Source organism: Suricata suricatta, chromosome 1 (assembly GCF_006229205.1).
Source record: "Suricata suricatta isolate VVHF042 chromosome 1, meerkat_22Aug2017_6uvM2_HiC, whole genome shotgun sequence".
NCBI classification, from domain to species: Eukaryota; Metazoa; Chordata; class Mammalia; order Carnivora; family Herpestidae; genus Suricata; species Suricata suricatta.
The window spans coordinates 59,558,085-59,586,020 of NC_043700.1; the positions used below are offsets into that span (position 1 = coordinate 59,558,085).

At 37.7% G+C, this 27,936-nt stretch overlaps 1 protein-coding gene across 2 annotated transcripts in view; it reads right to left on the reverse strand.

The window, feature by feature from the left end:
• The window catches only part of KLHL2 (kelch like family member 2), a 97,373-nt gene that overhangs the window by 57,473 nt on the left and 11,964 nt on the right, over window positions 1-27,936 (reverse strand). For both annotated transcript variants that reach the window (XM_029939187.1, XM_029939178.1), the window contains exon 3: window positions 12,322-12,443. In XM_029939187.1, coding sequence (XP_029795047.1) covers window positions 12,322-12,443 — 122 coding nt within the window. The remainder of the gene's footprint in view (window positions 1-12,321; window positions 12,444-27,936) is intronic.

Consider the following 27,936-nt stretch of genomic DNA (forward strand, 5'->3'; position numbering starts at 1 on the left):
TTGAGCCTTGTGTCAGGCTCTGTGCTGATGGTGCAGAGCCTGCTTGGGATTCTCTCTCTCCCCCTCTCTCTTTGCTCCTCTTCTGTTCTCTCTCTCCCAAAATAAATTTCAAAACTTAAAAAATTTTTTAAAAATAAAGTCTAGAGACACTGGAAGACTCAAGAGCTACAGGTTTTATTCCCTAATCTGTCACTAAATTCCTATAAGGCCTCAGGGGCAGAATAGTTAGTGTGAAAAGAAGAGAGAATGGAAACCATACCACAGGCTCAAGAGAACTCCAGTCCTGAATGCTAGCTGTGCGACCCAAGAAAATTACTTAACCCCTCTGAGTTGCAATTCTCTAAGTTGTAAAAAACAACTCTGTCCAAGATGTTGTAAAAACTAAATGAGATCAGTACTTAGCAAAGTGCCTGAACATGGAAGGTAGGCAGCCTCTTCTTCCTCAGCGAATATTTTATTCTGTTTCTGCTATCATTTATCAGAATTAATCCACCCTAATTCCCCCTCCTTTAGTCCTTCCTCTCTAAAATCACACTACAAATTAAAAAACATGACAACGAGTCTCTTGACTAACTGATCATGCATTTTACTCCTGTTATAGATAAAAATTCCCCCTGAATCTCCCCTGGATTCTTCAAGATTCTTCTTTCCCACAACCTCCTAATTTTCATGAATAACTAAAGAACAGACCAAGAGGCTGTCAGTGATTCCATATCCACTTTCCACAATCAGAAGTCAAACAGGTTATTTTAAATTGGTGGTGAGACTGAGCCATCAATCCACTGTCTAAAGAACACAGGAACCAACAAGTACTCTCAGCAGGCTTTAGAAATATTTTTAAAAAATGTAATAAAAGCAAACAAGTTTAAGGGACCAACGTTATCAATAAAGGTTAAGGTATGAGGGACTAAGGTGCGTCTTTCTGTGGCAGTCAGTCCTGAGACCAGGGAAAGTAATCCGAATCACTCCCCAGGGCACTGTACTGCTTTATTACACACAACTTCCTCTTCCTCCTCTCCTCCTTCTTGGTCTCTCTTCTCTTCCCCTCTCCTTCTTGCCTTTCTGGCTTTGCCTGCTCCTTTTTCATCTGCTTTCTAAATTCATTTCCATTATTCAGAGCCTCTCCACCCCTGCAGATTACCAAGATTATGCCAGCGGAATTTTTTCAAGACCAAAGAGACTGATAATACTTTTTGAAGATTTTTTTTGTTTTCATGAATATAACACTTAATCAAAACACAAAGACACCCGTGCATGTGTGCACACATAAAAACACACACACATACATAACCCACTCCTCCTCCTTAGACAAACAACTCTTTTTCTGTTGCATGTCATTTTTCACCAAAAATTATTTTATACTCTCTCTCTCCAACCGTGTCTGTAATCAATATTCATATACCATCCTCTCCCACCCTATTTGTCAAAGCCTAGGCTTGACATGAAAGAGAAGTTATAGGATTGCTGGAGAATAAAAAGTGAGAAAATATATGATATGAAAGCACATGTCAAGCAAAAAAAAAATTGTATTTAATAGACAATTAAATAACTTTATCTATCTTACCAATTAGCCTCTCCCTGACTCCAACTGCAATTTAATTTTAGAATATATATGTCTCGGGGTGCCTGGGTGGCTCATTGGTTGGGCCTCCGGCTTCGGCCTAGGTCAGATCTCACGTTCGTGGGTTCGAATCCCACATCAGGCTCTGTGCTGACAGCTAGCTCAGAGCCTGGAGCCTGCTTCGGATTCTGTGTCTCCTTCTCTCTCTGCCCCTCCCCCTCTCATGCTCTGTCTGTCTCTGTATCAAAAATAAATAAAACATTAAAAAAAATTTTTAAAAAAAAGAATATATATGTCTCAGTGTTCTTTATCAAAGTGCCTTAAGTCTTATTCATAACAGTATAAAACTTAAATTTTCTTCATGTTTACTTAGTTTAGAGAGAGAAAGTGAGAGTGGGGAAGGGGGCAGAGAGAGAGAGGGAGACGCAGAATTTGAAGCAGGCCCCAGGGCTCTGAGCTGTAGCACAAGCCTGATGTGGGTCTTGAACCAACAGACCATGAGATCATAACCTGAGTCAAAGTCAGATGTTAACCGACTGAACCACCCAGGCGCCCCAACACAATCCAAATTTTTAAATGCATGTCCATCATCACCCTAAACTGCAATAAACCCACACAGTGGAACACTCAACATTTTTAAAAAGGAACTAACTACTGAAACATGCAGCAACACAGATAAATCTCACAAATATTATGTTGTGCCAAAGAGGTCAACCTCAAAAGAACACATTCTGTATGACTCTATTTATATAAAGTTCAATAACAGGCAAAACTAAGAGATTATAACAGAAATCTTATCAACAGTTGCCTGGAGTCAGTGGTGAGGGATTTATTGGGAAGAGGTTTGAAATTACATATGTTCAATATCCTGATTTGGGTGTGGGTTAATGGGTGTAGCGTTTGCTAAAAGTTAGCAAAGTGAACAGTTAAGATGCATGATGTATGAACAATAGCCCACTAGGAAAAAAAACTGAGTGCTTTAAGCCCACACAAAGATTAACGAAACAAAAATTTTTAATGAAAAATAATAATCCTATTTGATAAAATCTCAAATAAGAAAATAAACCAAAGAACCATATTAAAATGTACTTATATAAACAAATTTATATACTAGTATTTGTAAAATTAATTTAAAACAACAACTTTTGAACACGTTAGTGGTACAGCTATATTCTATTTTCATAAAAAAATAAAATTTCACAAATTACATATTATAGGGAAAGGCACATGTACACTTAAATCAGAAGCATTTTAATTCTACTAATGTGACAGGAATTAAGACTTTGAGGTCCAAAAGGCAGTATTTTTTAAAGTTGTATATCAGTAATGCTAAGATTTATAAAACTGTTGGCTTATTTCAAACCAAATATGCCTGAATCACAGATCATTCAACAGCTCTAGGCTCTCACCACCTAGCCTGGCTTGAAGACAGGGACCCTGAACACTGGCAACAACCTGGCACAGATATGCTGCACCAGACACAGGCCCCAAACCTAAACAACATGATATAAAGGTCAAAGATCAAGAAAAACTTTCCACCTAAAAAGGACTTTGAGTTATTATAGCTGACTTTTCTATCTTTCTTTTTTCCCTGCTCCAGATAGAACACTACTGTAAGATGCTAGGTCATGATCAGGATGGAGTCATTTTTCGCTCTTCAAGATAAATTCCTCCTATATACTACATGAAGCTAATTAAAATATGAATCAAAAAATGACTCAACCATGGTTATCTTCAAAGATTATATGTTTCAATAATATAAAACCACAAGTATCATAATTATTAATATTTCTGGAGTACATAGCTTTTCTCTAAACAAATACTAAAAAAAAAACTACTTCAAGTTTGATGTCTACCTAGTTTTATAACATGTTCTTAGGATAAAGCTTCTAAATTTTTCTCAAACTAGCTGCCCTCCAATGGCTTCTTCCATACTAAATTTTAAATAATAAGCTTTCATTTATTCTATACTCTTACCTTATATTCTTAACTAGTATGACTGGAGAACAGATATTCTAGCTGGTATAGTATTTTGCTTAAAATAATTAGGATTACCAAGTTCAGACTTAAAATGTAATAAAATACAATTAACATCAAAACTCAATTGTAAATAATTTTAAATTATCTAGTAATTATTTTTTTAAGTTTATTTTATTTTGAGAGAGAGAGGGATAGTGCACACACATGAGCAACTTGGGGGCAGAGAGAGGGAGAAAAAGAATTCCAAGCAGGCTCCATGCTGTCAACCCAGAGCCCAAGCGGGGTCAATCTCATGAACTGTGAGGTCATAACATAAGCAGAAATCAAGAGTCAGATGTTTAACCTACTGTGCCACTCGGGTGCCCCTATAGTAATTATTAATATAAAAGAAATTCACCACTTGGTGCCTCTGCATAATAATAAACTAAAATGATAACTATTGTAAAGTGATAAAATACTAAGTTAACAGTTTTCTGGGCATTAAGATGTCAGATAAATTCACTTCATTGATGGGATTTCCCACTGTTATCCCATAAACAACTACTAATCCTCAAAGTTTGATTCAATACATTTTTACGCTTTTTTTTAAAGAAATTTTTGTGGGGCTTTTTTGGGTTTTTTTTTTTTTTTAAGAGAGACAGAAAGAGACAGTGTGAGCAGAGGAGGGTCAGAGAGAAAGGGAAACAGAATCCAAAGCAGGCTCCAGGCTCTGAGCTAGCTGTCAGCACAGAGCCCGACGCAGGGCTCGAACCTGAGCAGAAGCTGGACACTTAACCGACTGAGCCACCCAGGCGCCTCTTACTTTTTTTTTTTTAAGTTTTAACCAGTTTTTTCTAAGCACATCATCTGCCAAACTCTTTTAGTCACAAAGAACTTACTTTCTATCTCATAAGAGAAAGAGAACATGAGTGGAAAAAACAAGGCGGCTTCCATACTTTCATAAACTCTGCTAGGAAAAATGTTGCTTTTCCTTGAGCCACTGCACATCAAACCAGCAAAAAGGGTGTTACAAATTGGCACTGCACCCATCCCAGAGTGCTGCCTCCATGCTGACCCAAATAAACAAGTCTTGCTGGGTGGACAGAAATCTATAGCTAAATCAGAATTTCTTTTTTTTTTTGGTCACAAATATATTTTCTGATTCAGAGTATACAAAATAAGGGAAAGGTTAAGTGAGCCATTTTTTTTTAACCCAATGATCCCAACCAATCTCAGTGGGTTCTTCTTCCTCATGGTCTCGAGACTTTTTATTGCTGCACCATTTCTTATTTCCGCTCAACATTTATAGAGCACTTCATCATACGTTTTAACTGGTATATTTTATAGCATTTCTTGAGGTGTCAAAGTATTATTAGCCTTACTCACAATAGCTCAACACAGAAAGGTTAATGTTTTACTCAAGGCCATTCCTGAAGTCAATGGTTAAATTCGAGATTTGAGCTCTGAATTCTAATACAACAATTAAGCCAGAGTCCACTAGCCCATGAAAGTTTTCTAGCAGAGAGCCCATCTAAAGGCTCCTTCTGAGTTACTGAATAGAAATTTAAACATGCAATATTATATACTTAACTTAAATGATTTTATTGAAATTAAAAACATTTACAAAACTGCTCAGTAGATGTGTTTGTTCACCCTCAAGATAAGTCTTCTACTGAATTCCTTTGGTACGTGGGCAACTTCTAATTGTGTGGCTGAAAATGGAAAGTGGTCATTCAACCAAGATAACTAAACAGCAGATCTGGAATGTGACTATAATTAAGGTTAAAGCATAACCAAGCATATAGTTACAGTCTCTGTCAGAAGAAATCATTTAAAAAAAATTTTTTTAATGTTTATTTATTTTTGAGAGACCAAGAGAGACAGAGTGCCAAGCAGGAGAGAAGGGGACACAGAATCCAAAGCAGGCTCTAGGCTCTGAGCTGTCAGCACAAAGCCAGATGGAGGGCTGGAACCCACAATCCGTGAGATCATGACCTGAGCTGAAGACGGATGCTTAACCAGACTGAGCCACCCAGGCAACCCAGAAGAAATCATTTTTAACATAAGTGCAAAATAGTTATTATACCATCTCTATATCGAGACAGTGAAGAATTCAAAATACCGCATCTCGATCCTCTAGTTAAGAATCCTGGCTTCAGTGAACCACTGTGGCTGGTAATATTCCTTACAACCTCAAGAGCTTGGGGGTAGCAAAGACAACTACCAGATAATAAAATGTTCAGAAACAGGTTACCTGTAGAGAACTTATTTGTCAGTTTTTCTGGGTACCACACAGGGTACAGAGGCATTAGAGTGACAGTCCATTAGACCCTCCTTAATCCATCGGAAGTAACCTCCCTTCTCTATGATTTCATGCTCACCAAACAATCCTCTGATTAGAAGTCTATCGCTTAGACACCTAGGTCCTGGGAATGATGCACACTATGTACAGTCACTAGAAACACCTATTATCCTGTAAAGTAACAGACTGTCAAGACTCTCAGGACGAGGGCCTTGTCCGTCTTACTTGATACTGCATCATCAATGGCTAGAACACTGCGTGGCATAAAACAGATGCCCCATACATTTTTAACGAATTATTATTGAAAACTGGAATTCATCAAGATCAATACTGGCAATGGAAAAATGGGCAAGCTCAATAACTTAGAAGTAGGAAAGGGAAAGAGCAAGCCATGTATAAAGAAGAGCAGTGAAATGGTTATTAATCCTTACCTGATCTACATCTTCATCTAGCTGGTGATGTTAAAAGCCTTAGATCTTCAAGTTCAGTCCAATTCAGCCCTAAACTAATCCTGACCAAGACAGCAGTTTATTAGGTGCCCAAGCAGTGCTTCTGGTCTGTCTTTAACTTGCTGCCTTAAATGTGGTGTGTTCCCCAAAGCATACTCATGCTCACCACAGCACGCCGTGAGCCCTAAAGTCCATAGGACTGAGCATGGCCCCAGATCCTAGGTTTGCTGTCCAGTTGCCTAACCGGAATATATTTTCTTCACAATCCCAAATTTACTTAGCAATGGAATTACAATTGCCTAGCCCCTACCAAGGCTCTTTCCAGAGAAGCAGGCATGGGAGCTGTAGGCTTGACTCACTGTTCACTCAGGGCAGCTCTTCCTGGATCAAAGATATGGCCATCAGCCCAACAGCAGGCAGTAGCACCCCCACCATGAAGACTTCCTGCTCTCCTGCCACACCTCATTCAGACCTGAATTTGTCACTCATCCCTCAGCAACTTCATTTGGATTACATGCTGCCCTCAATTAAAAAAAATACTTATTGGGTACTTGCTCTCCCAGATCAGTACCCGTCTTCTCGGCCCCATTCATTTCTGGCTCAAGCCTCAATTCCAACTAGGCTTTTAGTGAGGCCCCGGCATGTCTCAGCTCTGCATAAACCAGCTGTCTAGTAGATGATGTCTCACCAGCTCTTACATAAGACAGAACAGAAGTTATCCTCCTATTTCAGAAAGAAAGTGAGACTCAGAGAAGTTAAGAACTTTAGTATTTTATGTATTTTAGTATGGTATTTTAATAGCAAAGCCAAGGTGCACACTCTACTTACTACGCTTTGTTCCTTATTTTTTATAGTGTCAGGACCTAGCACACGACTGAAGATTCAGCAGATACTCCATCAGTCTGCTTAACGCATAGGATATCTTCGATATCCATTTTAAAATAAATATCCACCTAATGGGAATCTCATTTCATTGGCAATATACACAATGCAGAAATACACACAGCAAAAGCACTTGTTTACCAACCTCTGCTTCACCTGCTCACCCAATTACCCAACTCCCCCATGCCTCTCTACTCTCCAATGTGTTTGCACACTTGTGCCCCTCCAGCTGAGTTGCGTTTTACCAACTCATTACATTTTAGATCCGTCCCCACTTGCACTTGACATTTGCACTTGTTATTGAAATTACATAATTAAAAAAATTTTTTAATGTTTATTTTTGAGAGAGAGAGAGAGAGAGAAAGCAGGGGAGGGAGGAGCATAGAGAGAGGGAAACATAGAATCCAAAACAGGCTCCAGATTCTGAGCTGTCAGCAGATGCAGGACTTGAACTGACAAACCATGAGATCATGACCTGAGCCAAACTCTTAACACTTAACCCACTAAGCCACCCAGGCAACCCATGAAATTACTATAAGTTAAATAAACATAAATAATCCAAAGAAATGCAAACGTAAAAGGAGAGCTGTTTCTATGAAAACCAAGGTGACTGCTTTAGAATGACTTGATCAACTTGTTACTTCAAAAAAAAAAGTTTCTCAAATTATACATAAGGAGAAGGAAAGAGAAATTGTGTAATTCAAAGATGACTTTGCACTGAGATTTCAAGTGTCTCAGCTCTTGCTGTACTTTTTTAAAAACTGTTAATTTAGAGTTGATCCATCATTATGATGTCATATGTGCAAAAGAAACATATGGCTCTCCAAGCAATCGACCATACTAAGTTTTACAACAAAAGAGTGGCATACAATTGTACAGTTCCATGTTTTAGGTTAAAATAAAATATTTGGGGTATATGCATATCCTTTTTGATCATTTCTCCATTTGGCAATATTTTGTTGATGACAGAGTCAACTGCTCAACAGGTCTCCTGCTGTGAAGGCCCCCCCCACCCCCACCCCAGATGTCTCTGTTGCAGGACCACCTTGCTGGTGAAATGCTAAAGAACAATGTACTGTCAGCACTTCTGGTCTGAAACAAACAAAAATAACCTGCCCTACACCACCAACAAAATGGACACATTATGTTGAATTTTCTACTGTACTGAGATTGTGTAAGTTACTCTGGTGTGTTTATTGCCAAAAGTTAATTTTAAATGTCTCTTGAAAAACTTATTTAAATTCTATTCCTTTTCTAAAAGGATTGGATTTTCTATCTCAAACAATTTCGATTCATGAAACATATAAGTTTCCTGAATGGTTTAAACCTATCCATTCACAATTATCAGATGCTTAAGTTCTTCTTAAATGATAAATGTTCTGATGCAGACAGAACTTGTAGGTGAACACTCATAATATTAATTTGGGAATAAGAGCATTTACTTACATTGGCACTGCCTATTCACATCCTTACCTTGGTTTTTCACACTTACATCAAGTGAAAAAAACTCTTAGCTACTTTTAGCAAGTCAAAACAAATACCCAAAAGCTGAGAAGTCAAAATGTATATAATAAAACCACAAATTTAGCAATGAAGTAAATGTTTTTAAAAATTCAAGTTGCTTTTAGGATTCTCCAAAAATGCTGATCAACACATAGAATGAAGGAGAGTTAAAACTTCAATAATTTTTAGATAATGAAAAATATATTTTTAGTTATAAAGGTATTTTCAAATTTATAAACTCTCTTCCTAAGCAACACTAGTTCATGACAACTTAACAGCTGTTGTATGATAATGAACTAATTACTTAACCTTCTTGAGCTTCCTTAATTGCAAAATGGAGTAAAACCTACCTAAAAAGGTGATGAATATCAAATGAGATTTATGGAAAATGCCTAGCACCTAGTTGAAAATAAACTCATGTGAAAACTTTTGTATATATTTTCAAGTATTCCTAACAGTGGGAGAGTGAGGGGGAGAGACAAAGTACATGAATTCTCTAAAGGACATGTGTATATGCAAAACTCTGTGTATAAATGGTTATATGTACTTTACTTGAGAAAGGGTCCGTAGTTTTTTTATCAGATTCTCAAAGGAATCCATGATGCCCCCAAATTTAAAAAATTACTTTATAATAGCCCTTGGCTTTATTTTCTCTGTTCCCAGATGTATAGATTATAAAATTCGACTGGAAACTCTAGACATAAGTTAAATTTAAATTACTCAATAGCAGCGAAACCCAAAAATATTCCATTAAAATCATGGTCATGATAAGATATGTATTCTCCTTCTGTTTCTCCTTTAAAAAAATACGCAAATTCATTTGGCCTCAAATTATTCCCCGACCTTGCCATAAATTAAAGCAAATACCTAAACTCAAAGCTAAAGTTTAAAAACCTAAATAAAAAGCAGCAACAACAAAAAAATCGGGGAAATCATAAACAGCCAAGAATTAAAGTCCTATTACTTATATAACAATAACGATGATACCGTTTTTAGTGTTAATCCTTCAAATTAATTCCTTCCTCATTCTGACTGAAAGTTAACAACCTTTACTTCAAATAGCTGTTATGTATATATATATATATATATATATATATATGTATTTTTTTAATTTGTGTATTAGGGGACTTTATGGTATCACAGAAGGGACCCTAAACTAGGAATGAGGGAAACCAGAGTTCTGGTCCTGTTTTGTCATGAACTAAGACAGCTGGACCTGAACATTCTACGGCACTATGATTCTACCTCATGTGATCCCAAAGTAAAAGGCTAAGATACCTGCTCTCCTAAAACTGTATTTTATTATTACTAAAACGGAAACATTGTAAAAGAGAGGTGACCTGACAAGAGACTTGATTCTAGGTGTAATGAGAAAATACACTTACAACAACAAACTTTTGAATTACAGTGAGTTCTATCCCCACAGTCAGTTCTCTCAAAACAGATGTACTCAGGGTAGGCTCCCAGCTGGGGCCATTTAAAACTTTAGCTAAACATTAATAAAAACAACAGATACCTCCACCATACCTCTCTTTCCCGAAGGTGAACAGCACTTATAAGAAAGATCTAACGAAGTAAAGACAGACAAAAATACACAAAACAAAGGAGAGAGCAGTTTGGCGTATCTTAATAGGTAAATCCTTATTTTGTATTTCACTGAAAAACAATTATTACAGAAAAGGCAACTTACTTTAATCAATTGTATTTCCAAACTGCTTTAACTAAAGTAAGTATTTTTCGATGGACTATAAATAAGGCTTTGCATAGCAAGGTACCCCTGTGCTCTCTTCCCCAAAATAAAAACTACATGAATATTAAGCATTTAATAAGTTTGCCAAATACCTCACTTTGAATGTACTCTGTAGGAGCTGAACGCATACACAAAAGGCAAATCAGCATGGCAAGAGGTTTTCTGAAAGGCTGTGATGACTAATATTTCAGGACTGGAACGTGATAGTTATTAAAAGAAACATGAGAGGCGTTCTCCCAGTTCCTCATAGGCCCATGTCTCCACTGCAAGAGCTACTACAAACAGCATTCAGGGCTGAATTCACACAGTCTATTGTCTTAGGCCTAAATCATCTTTTGCAAATTTCCTTCACGGCACATACTACGTAAATCAAAGAAACCAATCAGCAATTCATTTGTTGAATGTCAGATACAGGGCACAATAAAGCCCATGCACTCAGATGAATTTTAAAAAGGCAGCCAAAGAAACCCAAGATAACCTCTTGTTGAAAACGATGCCCTAGAATCCAGCAGATGGAACTATGCAGAAAAAATCGGATTGAGATGACATGGTGGTACTGTTAACCTCATGACATGTCCCAAACACCTTCCTCCAGATTAAAAAATGTTCATCTAGCAGGTGGTTCACAGCTTTACACGTGACTTCAGTTTTTTCAAATGCCTTACCTCATGAACTGGATTGCCAGGCAAAGGCAAATGAGGCTACCATGGAAGGCCTCACCACTGCCAAAATTTCGGATTTAATGAAAGCATTCTTAACAAGGTCATGTCCAAAGATTTCAGTCTCCAAATTCAAATATTTGGAATCATATTTCAACTAATTACAAAAGGGACAAGAGACTGAGCCCAGACCTTCCTATTTGAGCAAGCAGAATTTACAGACCACTTCTTAAGAAATAGTCCTAATTCTTTTTTGTTGTCCTCCAAACACAATTTACCTGTTAGAAGGAGTATAAATATAAACTTTCAGATGGTAGTGTGGAATACCTATCAAAAATTTAAACATGCGTGTACCTTTCAATCCACCAAGTACATTTGAGAAGTCTATTTATTGCATGACATTTTTGGATATAAATATAAAAATGTTCACTCAATGCAATATTTTTACAAAGATGGAAAAGTCATATATGCTGATTAACATATGGGATGCCATTCAAAAGAATGGGTTAGACACCCAGGTATTGACATGTAAGGAATTTCAAGGTATTTTGTACAGTGAGGAAAGCAAGTTTTAGAGTAACAGTTATTGTAAAAATACACTTATGTCAGAAAAACTGTGCATGTGTGTGAATGCATGTGTGTATAAAACTGCACAGAAAATGGTCTGAAAGGATTCACGCCAAGCAGGTAACAGAAGCTACCCTCTGGGGAAGGAGAGTGGATCAAGGTGTGTGGGCTGGGGTGGACGAGAAAACACGGGCAGTTTAAAACAAGGACTTTACTGTCTGTGCTATATCCACCTGTATGATTCACTTACATCACAGATTATAAAACATCTGTTCTTCACAAAAAGTAAGAAAATGTGATGTCAAATTTTAGCTAAGCTCTAGAATCACGTATATGCTTCAACAGTAAAAGAAGTTGACTGTTGATAGTCAAAAACATCCCTGTACATTTTAACCTCAAGGGAACAGAGAAATGTGGGCAGCATCAATGATTAGTTACAAATGAATATGATAGCATTTTCACAAACAAGTGTCACTCAGAAAACTAAAAGATTACAACTTTAAGATTATAAAAGATGCTGAAATCAGAAACATTACTAAAAAGGTATAATCATTCCAAACGTCTCCTGGAAATTCAGTTTTAACAATGAATTCTATTACTTTGGTACAAAAAGTACACTGTAGGTGTGCTTTTGACTTAAAAACCTGGCACATCCAAAGAGCTAAATGGTCTGAGGTGTTCATTCTTACCTGTACATTTTCTTCTGTAACCTGAATTTCTGCAGTGTAAACATAATCAATTAGCATCCTCAGGGTCCAGCCATCTACCTCTTTTATTCGAACTCTTTTTGCTCGGCTCTCACTCATCTCACCTGAAACACAAAAGGGTAAGAGTTATGCTACAGCAAGACACTGCTGTGAAAATAGCAACACCAAGACAGATTCAGCCATTTTCTTGCCACTCACTGTATTTTGAAGGCAACGCAATCAGCCACTTTTTGCAGGCCTTAACATTTCATTACCTCCCCTGAAAGCTTACCTGAGCAAACCATAATATGTACTTTACCCACTTATACCTGAAAATCACATCACCACCCTGAACGTGCCACTTATGATACCTGTAGCATTGTAAGTTCAGTATCTGATGCTGTCCATGATTTTTATTTTTGGTCCATGGTTTTTTTGTTTTGTTCTGTTTTGTTTTTTTAAGAGAGAGAATTCCAAGCAGGCTCTGCTGACAGTGACACAGGGCTTGATCCCATGACCTTGGGATTGTGACCTGAACCAAAATCAAGAGTTAGATGTTCAACCGTGCCCCTGGTCCATGTTTCTGAGCATCTTGTTTTCTTTTTGGATTTCTGCTCGTGACTAGAAGAGTCACAGTGTTGCCCTTTCTGGCTAACAGCAATGAGTACTTGTCAGAAAGTCCTCACTGGCTTAGCAGTGTTCATTCAACAAGCACAGAAGTGCCTGCCGAGGGCATGAGTAGCCCAGACAGAGAGGCTCTGCCCTCAGGGATGACACAGCCTCACATGGGAACAATCAGAACACACAGTAACAGAAGACACAGGGAAACAAACTTTCGAATGGTGGGGAAAGAAAACTTCAATCAAAAATTACAAGGGCAGGAAAAAAAATGACAGAGGCAGTCTAGAAATTACGTTGAGTGCTGTAAGACACCTTAGTGAAAAGGCTTGGTTCTGTAATTCACTAGGCTTCAAAGATCAAAGTAGCAGCATGGAAATGATGCTGCCACCCCTCACCTTCACCTTAATCCAGCAACTCCTGTTAGAAAAACAACATAATTAAGCCTCAGGATTTCTTGAAAGTTCATTTCTTCTTTAGACACAGTACACTGTCACTGTCCATAAGCTATCAGAAAAGCCCACAGGAATCCATAATTACACCAAATTCCTTCATAAACACAAACCCTGTGAGAAAAGAAATAATAATGATGCACATTTAACTGCGTGCTTTCCTGGAGATTATTTCTGACAAGATCTCAGAAGAAGCTGTTCTCCTAAGAGCCAAAATATCTCAAAACTACCCTGCCACTTCCCAGGGGAGGAAATATCCATCTGTATAATAAGGGAAGGGAGCTGGTTAATGAGAAATAGATATATGTGCCTGTATAGCAGAAGACAAGGGATTGATTATGAGGTTATGAGCCTGCTACCTCTGCACGTTTTTCCCACTAAAAAAAAGCGGGGGGAAGGATTGAGAAATACAGAAAAATAATTCTTCATCTGCATATAAGGCACGTTCCTCTATACTACCATCTCCGGCTCTTGTGGACAGATGGGATTTGTATTCTCTGGAAGTTCTTTTGTGCCAAGAGTGAAGACACTTGGGGAATTCTCACTTGGACTTTAGACAAAGGCCACATCTAATTCATCTATAGGGCTCAAGCCATGTGTAAAACCCTACAGGGCCTGGGGCCACACAAATATAAAGCTGTGCACTTAGTTCTCAAGGAGTGAATTGACCTCTCAGGACTTAGGCATGACTTAGCTTAGACAAAAACACGTCTGACTTTAATTTATAATGACTGAAAAATTAGTCCTCTGCCAAGCAGTTTTTAATATCAGAGTTTTTAAAGTATTACTATAAGACATTGCTAATTCATATATTCCATGGATCATTTTTAATATGAATTATTTCTTTACCCAGAAAACTGTATCTACTTCCAACAAATTCAATTTCTATCATATGCTGCTTTGAAATGTTTTCATCCTTAGGGTTCATGTTAATCTACAAAAATAGTATCAAAACAAATAGCTTGTTACAGATTGCATTAATAGCTTAAGAATTCCAGTAAATACTAAGAATAATAAAGTTTAGTACAACTAAGGTTGTAAAAGCTTTAAATTTAAAGTAGATTTAGATATAATTCTAGTTTTTATATACCACTTTAAAGGTGATACATAAAAACTAGTGTTACCACCTTAGAGTTACTGCTCTTTGCTATTTACAGGGGAAACTTTTAAAGTAGTATGGTTTTGTAAGATCTATTCCTGACAACACATAAAAAAATATATAGCCAATGTGGTTAAGCATCCGATTCTTGATTTTAGCTCCACTCATGATCTCTCGGTGTGTGGGATTGAGCCCCAAGTAGCCACATGTTGCCCTGTGTCAGCCTTCGTGCTGACAGTGCAGAGCCCACTTGGGATTCTCTCTCTCCCTCTCTGATTGCCTCTCTTTCTCTCTCAAAATAAATGAATAAACATTTAAAAATTTAAAAAATAGGGGTGCCTGGGTGGCTCAGTTGGTTAAGCATCTGACTTGGGCTCAGGTCATGATCTCACAGCTCATGGGTTCAAGCCTGTGTTGGGCTCTGTGCTGACAGCTAGCTCAGAACCAGGATCCTGCTTCAGATTCTGTGTCTCCCTCTCTCTCTGCCCCTCCCCCACTCATGCTCTGTCTCTCTCTCTCTCTCTCTCTCTCTCAAAAATAAACTTTAAAAAACTTTTTTAATAAAATAAAATTTAAAAATATCCAATGATACCATACAGTTTACGTGGTGTCATTTTTAATTTCACAGAGTCTCTAGATTAGAGTGTTATGCTTCTGTATTTTGATCATGTAGACATTTTTAAGCCCTATGAGGATAACTGCAAAGACATCATCACTAAAATTCTTTTGGCTCTCCCCACTTCCTTACCCACCCAACCCATCATTCACTAGAACGTGCAGAACTAGCCTCAAGGAGATCTCAAATCGAATACACCCCCCTCCATCCCTTCCACCACTGTGTCATCAGGGTCCCTGCTAGCACCACCACAGCAACCTCCTAATTATTTCCCAACCCCCAGGATGACTCCACAGGTCTGACCATGGCACTCAAAAGCCATCAGCTGCTCCTAGTCCAGGTATGTGAGCCCCTTCCACATCCCGTCCCTGCTTAGCTATCCAGCTTCCTCCCTCTCTCCCACTTCTAGCCTTAACATGTACCAAGAAGGAACTTCCCATAGTTCTCCACAGACAGTGAAAATTTTCCTGATTTGACGCCTTTGTAGAGTTTTGTTCTCTTTCTCTCCCCATGTTCTAATTCCCCAGGCTAATCTCCATTCTTCAAGATTCAGCTGGACCCTGAGGTCCTTACATGAGCCAAGGCTGGGTTAGGTTCCCACCCTGGGTGCACTAGGGTACGTACTGCAAATCCACTGTTATACTATACCTAGCTCTCCCCATCTGGATTCTTGAACTCCCTGAGAGAGAGATGTCCTTCTCATCTGGTCTCTGTATCCCACAATGCCTGACCTACTGTAGATACCCAATAATTCTGGCTGGATAAATGAATGACTAAAAGAATAAAAAGTAAAACACGTGCCAATTTAAAATGTAGCATCCTTACTCAACATAATTAACACTTGAATTAGTCTTGAGCATGGGTATTCTAGCTATGACGGATTTCAGACAATATTTATTGAATATCCACTATACAATCCAGGCCAAGCTAAGCACTTCACTAGTAAATACTGCACCATCTCTACTTTTTTTTGAGAAAAAAATTGAAATCTTCCAAATTGTAAAAATGTATGGACATATCTGTGAATAGAAACATTTCCATCTCAAGGACCTGTAACTAAGACTCCAGAAATCCAGCACAAACTGGTGACTTAATGTATCCACTCTAAAGTTCTAATAAGTGAATAGGTTAAGATGACAAATGCTAAGATCCATTTCAATATAAAAATCCTTTGATCCCAACTTCAGTTACTGTTTAGCATATAAAAATATTTGAAAGAACATAAAAATATAATACAGCATCTTTTACTATGCTGAAACCCTAAGAAGTGAATGACAAATTTATGACTACATTTAATAAATTTTATTCCATTACTTTCAAGTTCACATGTAATCCAATCATTATTGCCCTTTTGTTTGTCATTAATCCTGGGTTACAAAGAAGCTACTGACACACAAGTATTTTCATTCTGGAAAGATGCCCGGATGCCCCTGCCAGTCATTCTCTATGATGGTCAAGGTACATAACTTCCCAATTCTACCACTAACAGTAGGCAAACATGGTGACTGCATTCCCCAGACAGTTTTTGGTCTAGTTTGAGTAACTTCTGGGAAAGGTCTACTAGACCCTGAAGAGAAGAGAAAAAAAAGAAAAAGCAATCCCTCTCCTTCTCAAGATGTTGGGTTTACTCAGATAGGCATCTTGCATTCATGAGGGGTGGCAACGTTGGTATAAATTTTTTTACTGAGGCCAGCAGACAGAGAGACAGAAGAAAGCAGATCCCTGATGAAATTCTTCAGCTGCAGATCTGACCATGCCTGGTGTCCAGCCTACTTTCCAGTTATGAGAGAATAGATTTCCTTATTAACTAAACCAGTTTAAGTACAGTTTCTGTTATATGCAGACTAAAGCATCCTAACTTAGGCTTTTAATACACAACACCCTATTTAATTTTCTTCACAGCAGTCAATGACATCAGAAATTATCTTTTCTTTGCATTTAATCTGTCTAGCCTTTCCTCCTCTTCCAACGAGAATCATGAGAACAGAAACCTGCCTGTCTTATTCACCTCTAACATCCCTAAACCTAGGATAATGCCTAGCTCATAGAGGATACTGAATAAATATTCCTTGATGAATAAAAGCATAAATCTTAGACAAATATAACCATGCACACAACTTTTTAAAAGTCTTACTTCTTGGGGAAAGAAAAGCCACAGAGGGTAGGAAACTGTTTTTGCAAAGAGAGGACAGAGAAAGGGGAGGAGTGCAGGAAAAACACTCTCCCTTAAGTAGCTGGAGAGAAAGAGTGAAAAAACTTGCAGGGGAATGAACAAGAAATCTGTTCTCCAAAACCACTGATGGGAAGAGAGGAGAGGGTGTCAATACCACCAGGATTCTATAAACAGTGGAGCTCAGAGTCTCAAGTTTTGGAGCTCAGTGCCTGGCAGTGATCTGATGAAGAAGCAGGACTAATCCCCAGGACCAGGCAGCGGAATGTGAAGGGTTCCTGTGCCTCACAGGGAGAAGCGGTTCCCCTGTTTGGAGAGTATTTGGTAGAGGTCATACGGCCTTTCCACAGGCAAATGTCCCAGAAGGCCCTAGAGAAGAGCCATGTTTGCCAATATTGGGACAAAGACGCCAGAGTGTGGTGAAACCTGGTGCCAGGTGCGTGTTGTGATTTGCCACAATCTCTGATCCTCTGCCTTTGCACAGTCACATGAGCCTTTCTTGGGGCAAGCTGGCAAGCTCGCCATTGCTCAGCAAGACCTCCCCCAGGGAGTCAGGACAGGTCAAAGCCACAGGGGTTTCTGAAGTATGTTTTGAAATGCAACCCCATCTGAGATGAAACTCTAGAGGAAGGTGCCATCTGGCAGGCTGACAGCTTGGCCATACATAGGATAGAGGTGGGGAGTGGATGGAGGCTTGGCACATAGGAGGGGTGCTTGATCATGGGTGAGTGAGAGCACAAAGTTCCTGTGACAGAGACTAGGGAGCTGGGTGAAGCCATTTCCACCTCATCCGCACACCCACAAATGCACACACTGATTCACCCCAGTAAGCTAAGCAGAGCCACCCTATGGGAAATGAAGCCATTACACCAAGCCCTGCCCAACAGTGCCCTCCCAGCACATCCCCTAAAAGACCAGGACAAGTCCCTCCACCGGCAGAGTGTACAGACTATAGAGGGCTTCATAGTTTCAGTTCTAGAGGAAATTGGATGTAACTTCATTTGGGTTTCATTCTGTTTCCTGGTTCATTTATTTGTTTGTTTTGCCTCTGTTTTTGCTTAACTTGTTTTTGTTAGTTTTCTTTTTCTTTTATTGTTCTTGGATACAGAAAGAGAATAAAATTATTTTTATTTTCTTTTTTTTCATTTTTAAAATCTTTTAGCTTTTAAACTTTTTATTCTATCTCATTTTCTATATTTCATTTTATTCTATAAGTTTTTTAATTTTTTAATTTTTCTTACCTTTTTTTCTTTCTCTTTTTTCTCTATTCTACCAAGCTTCTTTCAACAAGCAGACCAAAACATACCAAGGCTTTAGCTTTCCTTATATGATTTTTTGGGTTTTTTCTAATATTTTCATTTTAATTTTTTATTTTATTAATTTTTTTCTTCCTCCAAAATGATAAAATGAAGGAATTTATCCCCCCCCCCCAAAAAAAAAGAACAGGAAGAAATGACAGCCAGGGGCTTAATCAACACAGATATAAACAAGATGTCTGAACTAGAATTTAAAACCATGATAATAAGAATACTAGCTGGAGTTGAAGAAAGCATAGAATCCCTTTGTGTGGAGATAAAAGAAGTAAAATCTAGTCAGGATGAAATAAAAATGCTATAACTGATGTGCAATCTCAAATGGATGCCACGTTGGCAAGGATGGACAAAGCAGAGCAGCTAATCAGCAAGACAGAAGACAAAATAATGGAGAATGAAGCAGAATAAAAAGAGAGAAACAAAAGCAAAAGAGCACAATACAAGACTTAGACAACTTAGTGGCTTTTAAAAAGGATTAATATCTGAAACATAGGAGTCCCTGAAGATCGAGAGAGAGAAAAAAGGGGCAGAAGGTTTATATGAGCAAATTATAGCAGAAAACTTTCCTAATCTAGGAAAAGACACGGACATCAAAACCCAGGAAGCACAGAGAACTCCCATTAGATTCAACAATAACCAACCATCACCAAGGCATATCATAGTCAAATACACAGACAAGGAAAGAATTATGAAACAGCAGCAAGGGGGAAAAAAGTCCTTAACCTACAAGGGAAGACAGATCAGGTTTGTAGTAGACCTATCCACAGAAACCTGGCAGGCCAGAAAGGAGTGGCAGGATATATTCAATGTGCTGAATTAGAAAAATATGCAGCCAACAATTCTTTATCTGGCAAGGCTGTCATTCAAAATAGAGAGAAAGTTTCCCACACAAACAAAAACTAAGGGAGTTCTTGACCACTAAACCAGCCCTGCAAGAAACTTTAAGGGGGCCCTTCTAAGGGGGGAAAAGACAAAACAAAAAAGACCAAAAGCAACAAAGATTAGAAAGGACCACAGAACATCAACAGAAACACCAACTCTATAGGCAACATTACATTGGCACTAAATTCCTATCTTTCCATACTCACTCCAAATGTCAATGGACTAAATACTCCAATCGAAAGACACTGGACATCATAATGGATAAGAAAACAAGACCCATCTATATGCTGCTAACAAGAGACCCATTTTAGACTTAAATACACCTGTGGATTCAAAGTTAAGGGGATGGAGAACGATCTATCATGTTAACAGTCACCAAAGGAAAGCTGCAGTAGCCATACTTATATGAGACAAACTAGATTTTAAAATAAAAACTGTAATAAGAGATGAAGAAGGACATTGTATCATAATGATATTTTCAGGGGAATTCTACCACACACTTAAAGAAGAGTTAGCACCTATTCTTTTGAAGCTGTTCCAAAAAATAGAAATGGAAGCAAAACTTCCAAACCTATTCTATGACACCAACATTACCTCGATTCCAAAACCAAAGACCCAACTAAAGACCAATTTCTCTGATGAACATGGATGTAAAAATTCTCAACAAGAACTAGCCAACTGGATCCAACAATACATTAAAAGAATTATTCACCATAACTAAGTGGGATTTATACTTGGGATGCAGGGCTGGTTCAATATCTGCAAATCAATGTGATATATCACATTAATAAAAGAAAGGATAAGAACCACATGATCCTCTCAATAGATGCAGAGAAAGTATCTGACAAAATAAAGGCATCCTTTCTTGATAAAAACCCTTAAGAAAGTAGGTATAAAAGGATCATTTTATACAAAAGACCCACAGGTAATACCCTCAATGGGGAAAAACTGAGAGCTTTCCCCCTAAGGTCAGGAACATGACAACAATATCCATTGTCACCACCATTATTCAACACTGTTGCAAGTCATAGCCTCAGCAATAAAACAACACAAAGAAATAAAAGGCATCCAAATCAGCAAGGAGGAATTCAAACCTTTACTCTTCGCAGATGACATGATACTCTATGTGGAAAAACCTAGAGTCCAAAACACTGCCAGAACTGATCCATGAATTCAGCAAAGTCACAGGATATAAAATCAATGCACAGAAATCAGTTGCATTTCTATACACCAAAAATGAAGCAGCAAGAAAAAAAATCAAGGAATTGATCTCATTTATAATTAAACCAACAACCATAAATTATCTAGGAATAAACCTAACCAAAGAGGTGAAAAATCTATACACTTAAAACTATAGAAAACTTATGAAGGAAAGTGAAGACACAAAAAAAGGGGAAGACATCCCATCCTCATAGATCTGAAGAACAAATATTGTTAAAATGTCGATATCACCCAAAGCAATCTACACATTCAATACAATCCCTATTAAAATAACACCAGTTCTTCATGGAACTAGAACAAACAATCTATAATTTTGTATGGAACCAGAAAAGACCCCAAATAGCCAAAGCAATCTTGAAAAAGAAAACCAAAGCAGGAGGCATCACAATCCTGGACTTTAAGTTGTGTTACAAAGCTGTAATCATACTGGCACAAAAATAGACACTTAGAACAATGGAACAGAATAGAGAACCCAGAAATGGACCCACAAACATATGGCCAACTAATCTTTGACAAAGCAGGAAAGAATATCCAATGGAAAAAAGGCAATCTTCAGCAAATGGTGCTAGGAAAATTGGACAGTGACATGCAAAAGAACGAACCTGGACCACTTTCTTACACCATACACAAAAATAAACTCAAAATGGATGAAAGACCTAAATGTGAAACTGGAAACCATCAAAATCCTAGAGGAGAAAACAGACAACAACCTCTTTCACCTTGGCCACAGCAACTTCTTACTTGACATGATTCCGGTGGTGAGGGAAACAAAAGCAAAAATGAACTATTTGGACCTCTCTGCACAGTAAAGGAAACAATCAGCAAAACTGAAAGGCAACTGACAGAATGGGAGAAGTTATGTGCAAATGACATATCTGATAAAAGGTTAGTAACCAAAATCTATAAAGAACTTATCAAACTCAACACCCAAAAAACAAATAATTCAGTGAAGAAATAGGCAAAAGACATAAATAGACACTTTTCCAAAGACGACATCCAGATGGCTAACAGACATATGAAAAGATGCTCAACATCACTCATCACCAGGGAAATACAAATCAAAATCTCATGAGATACTATCCCATACCTGTCAGAATGGCTAAAATTAACAACTCAGGCAGCAACAGATGTTGGCAAGGATGCATAGAAAGAGGATCCCTTTTGCACTGCTGGTGGGAATGCAAACTGGCGCAGCCACTCTGGAACACAGTACAGAGGTTCCTCAAAAAATTAAAAATAGAACTACCCTAGGACTCAGCAATTGCACTGCTAGGTTATCCAAAGGATACAGGAGTGCTGTTTTGAAGGGGCACATACACCCGAATATTTATAGCAGTCATATTGACAATAGCCAAAGTATGGAAAGAGCCCAAATGTCCATCTAGTGATGAATGAATAAAGAGGTGGTATATATATAGACACACACATATAGATCCAATGGAATATTACTCAGTGATCAAAAAGAATGAAATCTTGCTATTTGCAACAACATGGAAGTAACCAGAGTATATTATGCTAAGCAAAATAAGTCAGAGAGAGACAAATACCGTATGATTTCACTCGCATATGGAATTTAAGATACAAAAGAGATGAACATAATGGAAGCAAAGAAAAATAATATAAAAACAGAGAGGGAAACAAACCATTACAGACTCAAATACAGAGAACAAACTGAAGGTTGCTGGAAGGGTGTTGGTAGGGGGATGGACTAAATGAGCAAGACATTAAGGAGGACAATTGGGATGAATACTGGGTGTTATAAGTGATGAATCACTAAATCCTATTACTGAAATCATTATTACATCATATGTTAAGTAACTTAGATTTAAATTTAAAAAATAAATTTAAAAAAGTAAAATAAAATTAAAATTTCACTTCTTAATTATTCAAATGATAACCTACATTGACCTATTCTAACTTAAAAGAATCATGTTCCGTATAACAAAAGAAATCATCAAAAAGCACAAAAGAGTAAAAATAAAAATTCAATATTTCCCATTAAATGTCAGATATTTTAGTCTGCGGTACTAAATAGGCCTCAAATATATTTGTAAGAGAAATAGCACTCTAAATTCCACATTTATAAGAAACAAGTAATTTAAAAACACAAGAATTCAAATGATACACGCTTTCTCAAGTAACAGTTAAACCACCTGGCCTTGCTCTAAATAGGCCCATATTCACAAAGTGAAATCCTGTGACTATATCACACAATTACTTTTCACCTCCCTTCTCCACCCAAATACTTGGAACTGCAAAGAGTAACACAATTCTTTTTTAGGTGATATAACTTGAATGGAAAATTCCCCTACAATTTATAGGAGATTAGAAACAAGAGCCAAAATGAACCTCTTCTTATTCCTCAATTCCTAATAGGTGAGTCCTAGGGAAACACAAGAGTAGGGTGATGCCCAATGCCGCTGCAGGCACTTCTGACTACCCACCGAGCAGGAGAGCACCAATCTACATAACGCAGGATGGAATGGAAGCATGCAAAGGCCTACTGGTGGGCCTCACTCTACTTTTTATAATAAACTTTAATAGGGCTTGAGACCTAAAAAACACAACAAAACAAAACAAAACAAAATAAAAAACTGGATTCATATTCTAGCAAATCATAAAAAAATATGTACACTAAACCATCAATACCAAATCTCCTTATCTTCCTTACATAATCTCTGACAAATGATGGGTTATTCAGTGGATTCAAAAGTAGAAATGTACAAAGACTGCCAAAAAAGCAAATAGCCTCTATGGCTAAAGAACCAAAAAGTCTGGGGCACCTGGACAGCTCAGTTGGTTAAGCAACTGACTACAGCTCAGGTCATCATCTCGTGTTTCATGAGTTTGAGCCCCACACCGGGCTCTGGGCTGACAGCTCAGAGCCTGGAGTCTGTTTCAGATTCTGCATCTCCCTCTCTCTCCGCCCCTCCCGTGATCATGCTCTGTCTCTCACTTTCTCTCTCAAAAATAAAAAAAATTAAAACTAAAAAGTCAAGTGTATGAAAAGATGCTCAAGATCATCAGTCATTTGGGAAGTGCAAATTAAAACTACAGGAGATGCCATTTCACACCCATTAGAATGACTAAAATTAAAAAAAACTTAATAATAACAAGTAGTGATGAGGATGTGGAGAAATAGAAACCATCCTGCATTAACAGTAGGAATGTAATATGGTGCACCTTCGAAAACAGCATAGCATTCATTTTTAAGTTAAAAGAAATTTACCATAGGACCTAGCAATTCCACTCCTAGGTATCAACTCCCATGAGAAATGAAAATAAATATCCACACAAAGAACAGCACATGGATATTCACACCAGCATTATTCCCAACAGCCAAAAACTGGAAACAACTCAAATGTCCATCAACTGCAGGATGGACAGTCAAAATGTGATACATCCATTGATTGTATATATTTTATCAATAAAAACAAACTCATGATAAATACTATAACACAGAAGTAATTTATATATATAACCCCAAATCATTAATGTGGGAATTAAAATGTTCCAAAATTGATTTATGGTGATAGCCATTCAGCACATTTACTAAAAATCTCTGACTGCTACTGGAAATGTGTAAATTTTATAATATGTAAAATATGCCTCAAAAAGGTTGTGAAAAAACACAACTGAGGTATTCAACTCATTTTATATGTATCAGAAATTAATATGGTATCCCTATTTTGCATTTACCTTAATAATCTAAATTTTGACTACATGTAAAAGGTATATTCTCAGTCAGAAACAGGTTTCTGTTACTTCTGCAAGAAGTACACATCTACCAATGAACAAATGAACTAGGAATACTTATAGAATCAGAATGTCTTCAGGGTGTCTTATTCCCATCATTAGGTAAAACCCACACATTCATAAATTGGATATCCATTAAAAACATAATTGAGAACCATCAGCTAAAACACTGAGGTGAGAACCGTTAGACTAAAAAAAAAAAGAGAGAGAGAGAGAAAGTGAAATGTAGTTTGGATCCTAAGATAAACAGAAAAAAAAGTCAAAGATACAAGAGCTCCCATCTCTATTTAGCATTCATGTCTCTGGATATCTAAGGTTCTGGGAGATTGCAGACTAAGTACTGCCTTTTGAAGGGAAAGGCAATTAACCTTGATCTTGCAGTTTTAAGTTAATCACTATCTATTTGTGTAGCTCTATAGAAAGTAAAACATTAATCAAAAGAAATTCTAGTCTAAGCATTCCTCAATCTTCTACTCTTACAAAATATACGGACATTTAGAAATTTTCAGTAAAAGAAAAATAATGGACCGTATGGTATTCTTATTTTTAATTTTTTAAGGAACCTCCATAGTGTTTTCTATAGTGGCTGCATTTCCATGGTGGCTAAATTCCCACCAGCAGTGCACAAAAGTTCCTTTTTCTCTGCCTCTTTGCCAACACTTGTTATTTCTCGTCCTTTTGCTTCTAGCCATTCCAATAGGTGTGATTTGCATTTCCCTGATGATTAATGATGCTGAGCACCATTTCATCATTGGTCTTATTTGGAAATGTCTATTCAAGTCCCCTGCACATTTTTTATTGAATTATTTGGTTTGTTGGTATTGAGTTGTAAAAGTTCTTTATACATTTTGGATTTATATTTTAAAAAACACCAAAAGCCTTAATTCAGACAGATACATTTACCCCCATATTTATTGCAGCCTTATTTGCAACAGCCAAGATATGAAAGCAACACAAATGGCCTTCGACAGATGAACGGAAAAAGAACATCTAGTATACAAAAGAATATTAGCTATAAAAAAAAAAAAGAGTAAGATCTTTGCATTTGTGCCACCATGGGTAGACCTAGAGGGTAAATGCTAAATGAAATAAGTCTGACAGAGAAAGATATACACTATACAATATCATTTACATATGGTGTCTAAAAAACAAAACAACATCAAGCAGAAACAGACCCACAAATACAAAGAACCAACTTATGATCACCAGAGGAGAAAGGGTGGCATGATAGGCAAGAGGGGGGAAGGGGAATGGGGCATACAGCTTCTAGTAGGGGAATAAGTTGTAAGGATAAAAGATACAGCATAAGGAACACATACAATATCGTAGTATGGTGACAGATAGTGGCTACAGTGTGGTAAGCACAGCATAGCATACAGAGATGCAGAATTACTATGCTGTACACCTGAAAACTAATGTAACATTGTGTGTCTGCTATTCCTCAATTCAAATAATAATACTGACATAATTACTGCCAAAATTATGTATTTCCTATGTGCCAAGTAGAGTGCTAAGAGATTCACTTATACGATCTCATTTAACTTTTACAAAAATCCTAGAAAGTAGGTAAAATTATCATCCCCCTGCTCCAGATGGGGAAACTGAAACATAAATTGATGACATGAGTTTCCTATGGTTTCCAGCAAGGAAGCAGCAACAGCAGGGTCATGTGAGAGAAAGCCACTTACAGGGGACAGTCCAATACTAGGAAATTCCTAAATTAGGCCGACACATTCCAGCCAGAACCTTCCTTTCATAAACCTGGAGACTCTCTTTAGAACACTGTCCAGGGGAAATAAATAAGATGTAAGATGAAAACCACAAGACTAAAATGAACCCTAGGACATAAAAATGTGACTAGTCCCACATCATTAGTACTGACTTTTCAAATCAGCCTCAGCTAACGACAGCCTCCCAACTTGGCTCACAGCCCCTCTGTTATCCTTCCTACGTTCTTGATTATTTAACTCTGTTAGGAACAGCAAGGCAGCAACAGGCTGAATAGCAAGGGGCCTCCAGACTCTCCACTCCCAAAACCCTAAGCCCATCCTCTTCACATGGCCTTCTGCACTCCTCTTCATCAGTATGAACCCTTTAACCTATCTGGTTTCAGGAAATGTCAGACCCCTTTCTCTCGGTGCTGCCCATCACAGCGCTCACCGCTTACACCACTGCTTGGGCACCCAGATCCTCCTTACTCTACCACATACTTAAAGTGTGCATATTGTTACTGGGAGTGGGAAGCGCACTCCCACTACTGTGTATTCCTTAAAGTATGTAAGCAAAATGTTAGGCACAAGAAATACTTCATGATTTCCAAGGTATGAATATTTTCGTTATTTGTGCTTTTTCATGTAACTATATTTGTATTCATAAGTGTTTTGTTTTGTTTTTAGAGAGAGAGCTCACGTGAGGTGGGGGATGGGGAGAGGGAAAGAAAAGAGATCTTAGGCAGGCTCCACACTTAACGTGGAGCCTGACACAGGGATTGTCCCACAACCCCGAGATGATGACCTGAGCCATATCAAGAGTCAGATGCTCAAACAACTGAGCCCCCCAAACACTCCTGTATTTGTAAGTATTTTGTCTTACCAATACTCTTAAGATTATAAGCTAACCGTTCCAATAGACAATAACTTCATTTCTTTGTACAGTAATATTAATTTTTTAAGAGGATGAGTGAGCAGATTACTTTTTTCCAGAAGTACTGAAGTCATTCTATATATTTTTATAGCTACCTTAGTGACCACCCTATTTTTTTAATGTATATATATTTAAATCAAAGGATGTTAAATAACATCTCTTTATTCACTGTAAACACTCAATGAAGCATAGTGAAAATCATTTGAAAAAAAAATGGAAAACAGTAAAAGCACTTTTCTTTTGCCAAAAAATCAAGTGCCAAAAGTTGTTACAATGGCCAGGAAAGTAAATTGGGCTGGTATATGTAAATACAAAGGAGAAAACTAGCATAAAACTGTGAGTATGCAAATATAATGGACATATACACACATGATCACAAAACCGAAACACAGCAGGGAGGAAGAATTTAAAACAAATAGGCTGTCATTCCTGCTTTTGTAAACCAGACAGCACCAGATATTAGAAACCCTAAAAGAGACCCTTACCAAATTAACCATAGAGACTGGCAGAAATTGACTAAACTCTCCTTCCCTTTGCTCTTTATAGGGTAAAAATTCCCCTTACACCAAGGAGGGCAATACCAGGCTTTAGGGGTACAATGGTAACATAGCTGACCCAGGATTGAATCAGTTACTAGACAGAGGGGGGAATGTAAGGATGCAGGTCTGAAACTGACTCCATGAAACAATAGAAGGGCACACATTGCCCAAGGCAAAAGGGACCACCCTTGTAACATTCTAAGGGCAGGCCTAAAGATGGAGGCTAAGACTAGTCACGCCCTACCTGAGGGTCCTGGGCCCACTCTGTGATTGGTCAATACTCTAAATGTTGTGATTGGGTCCCGCCAA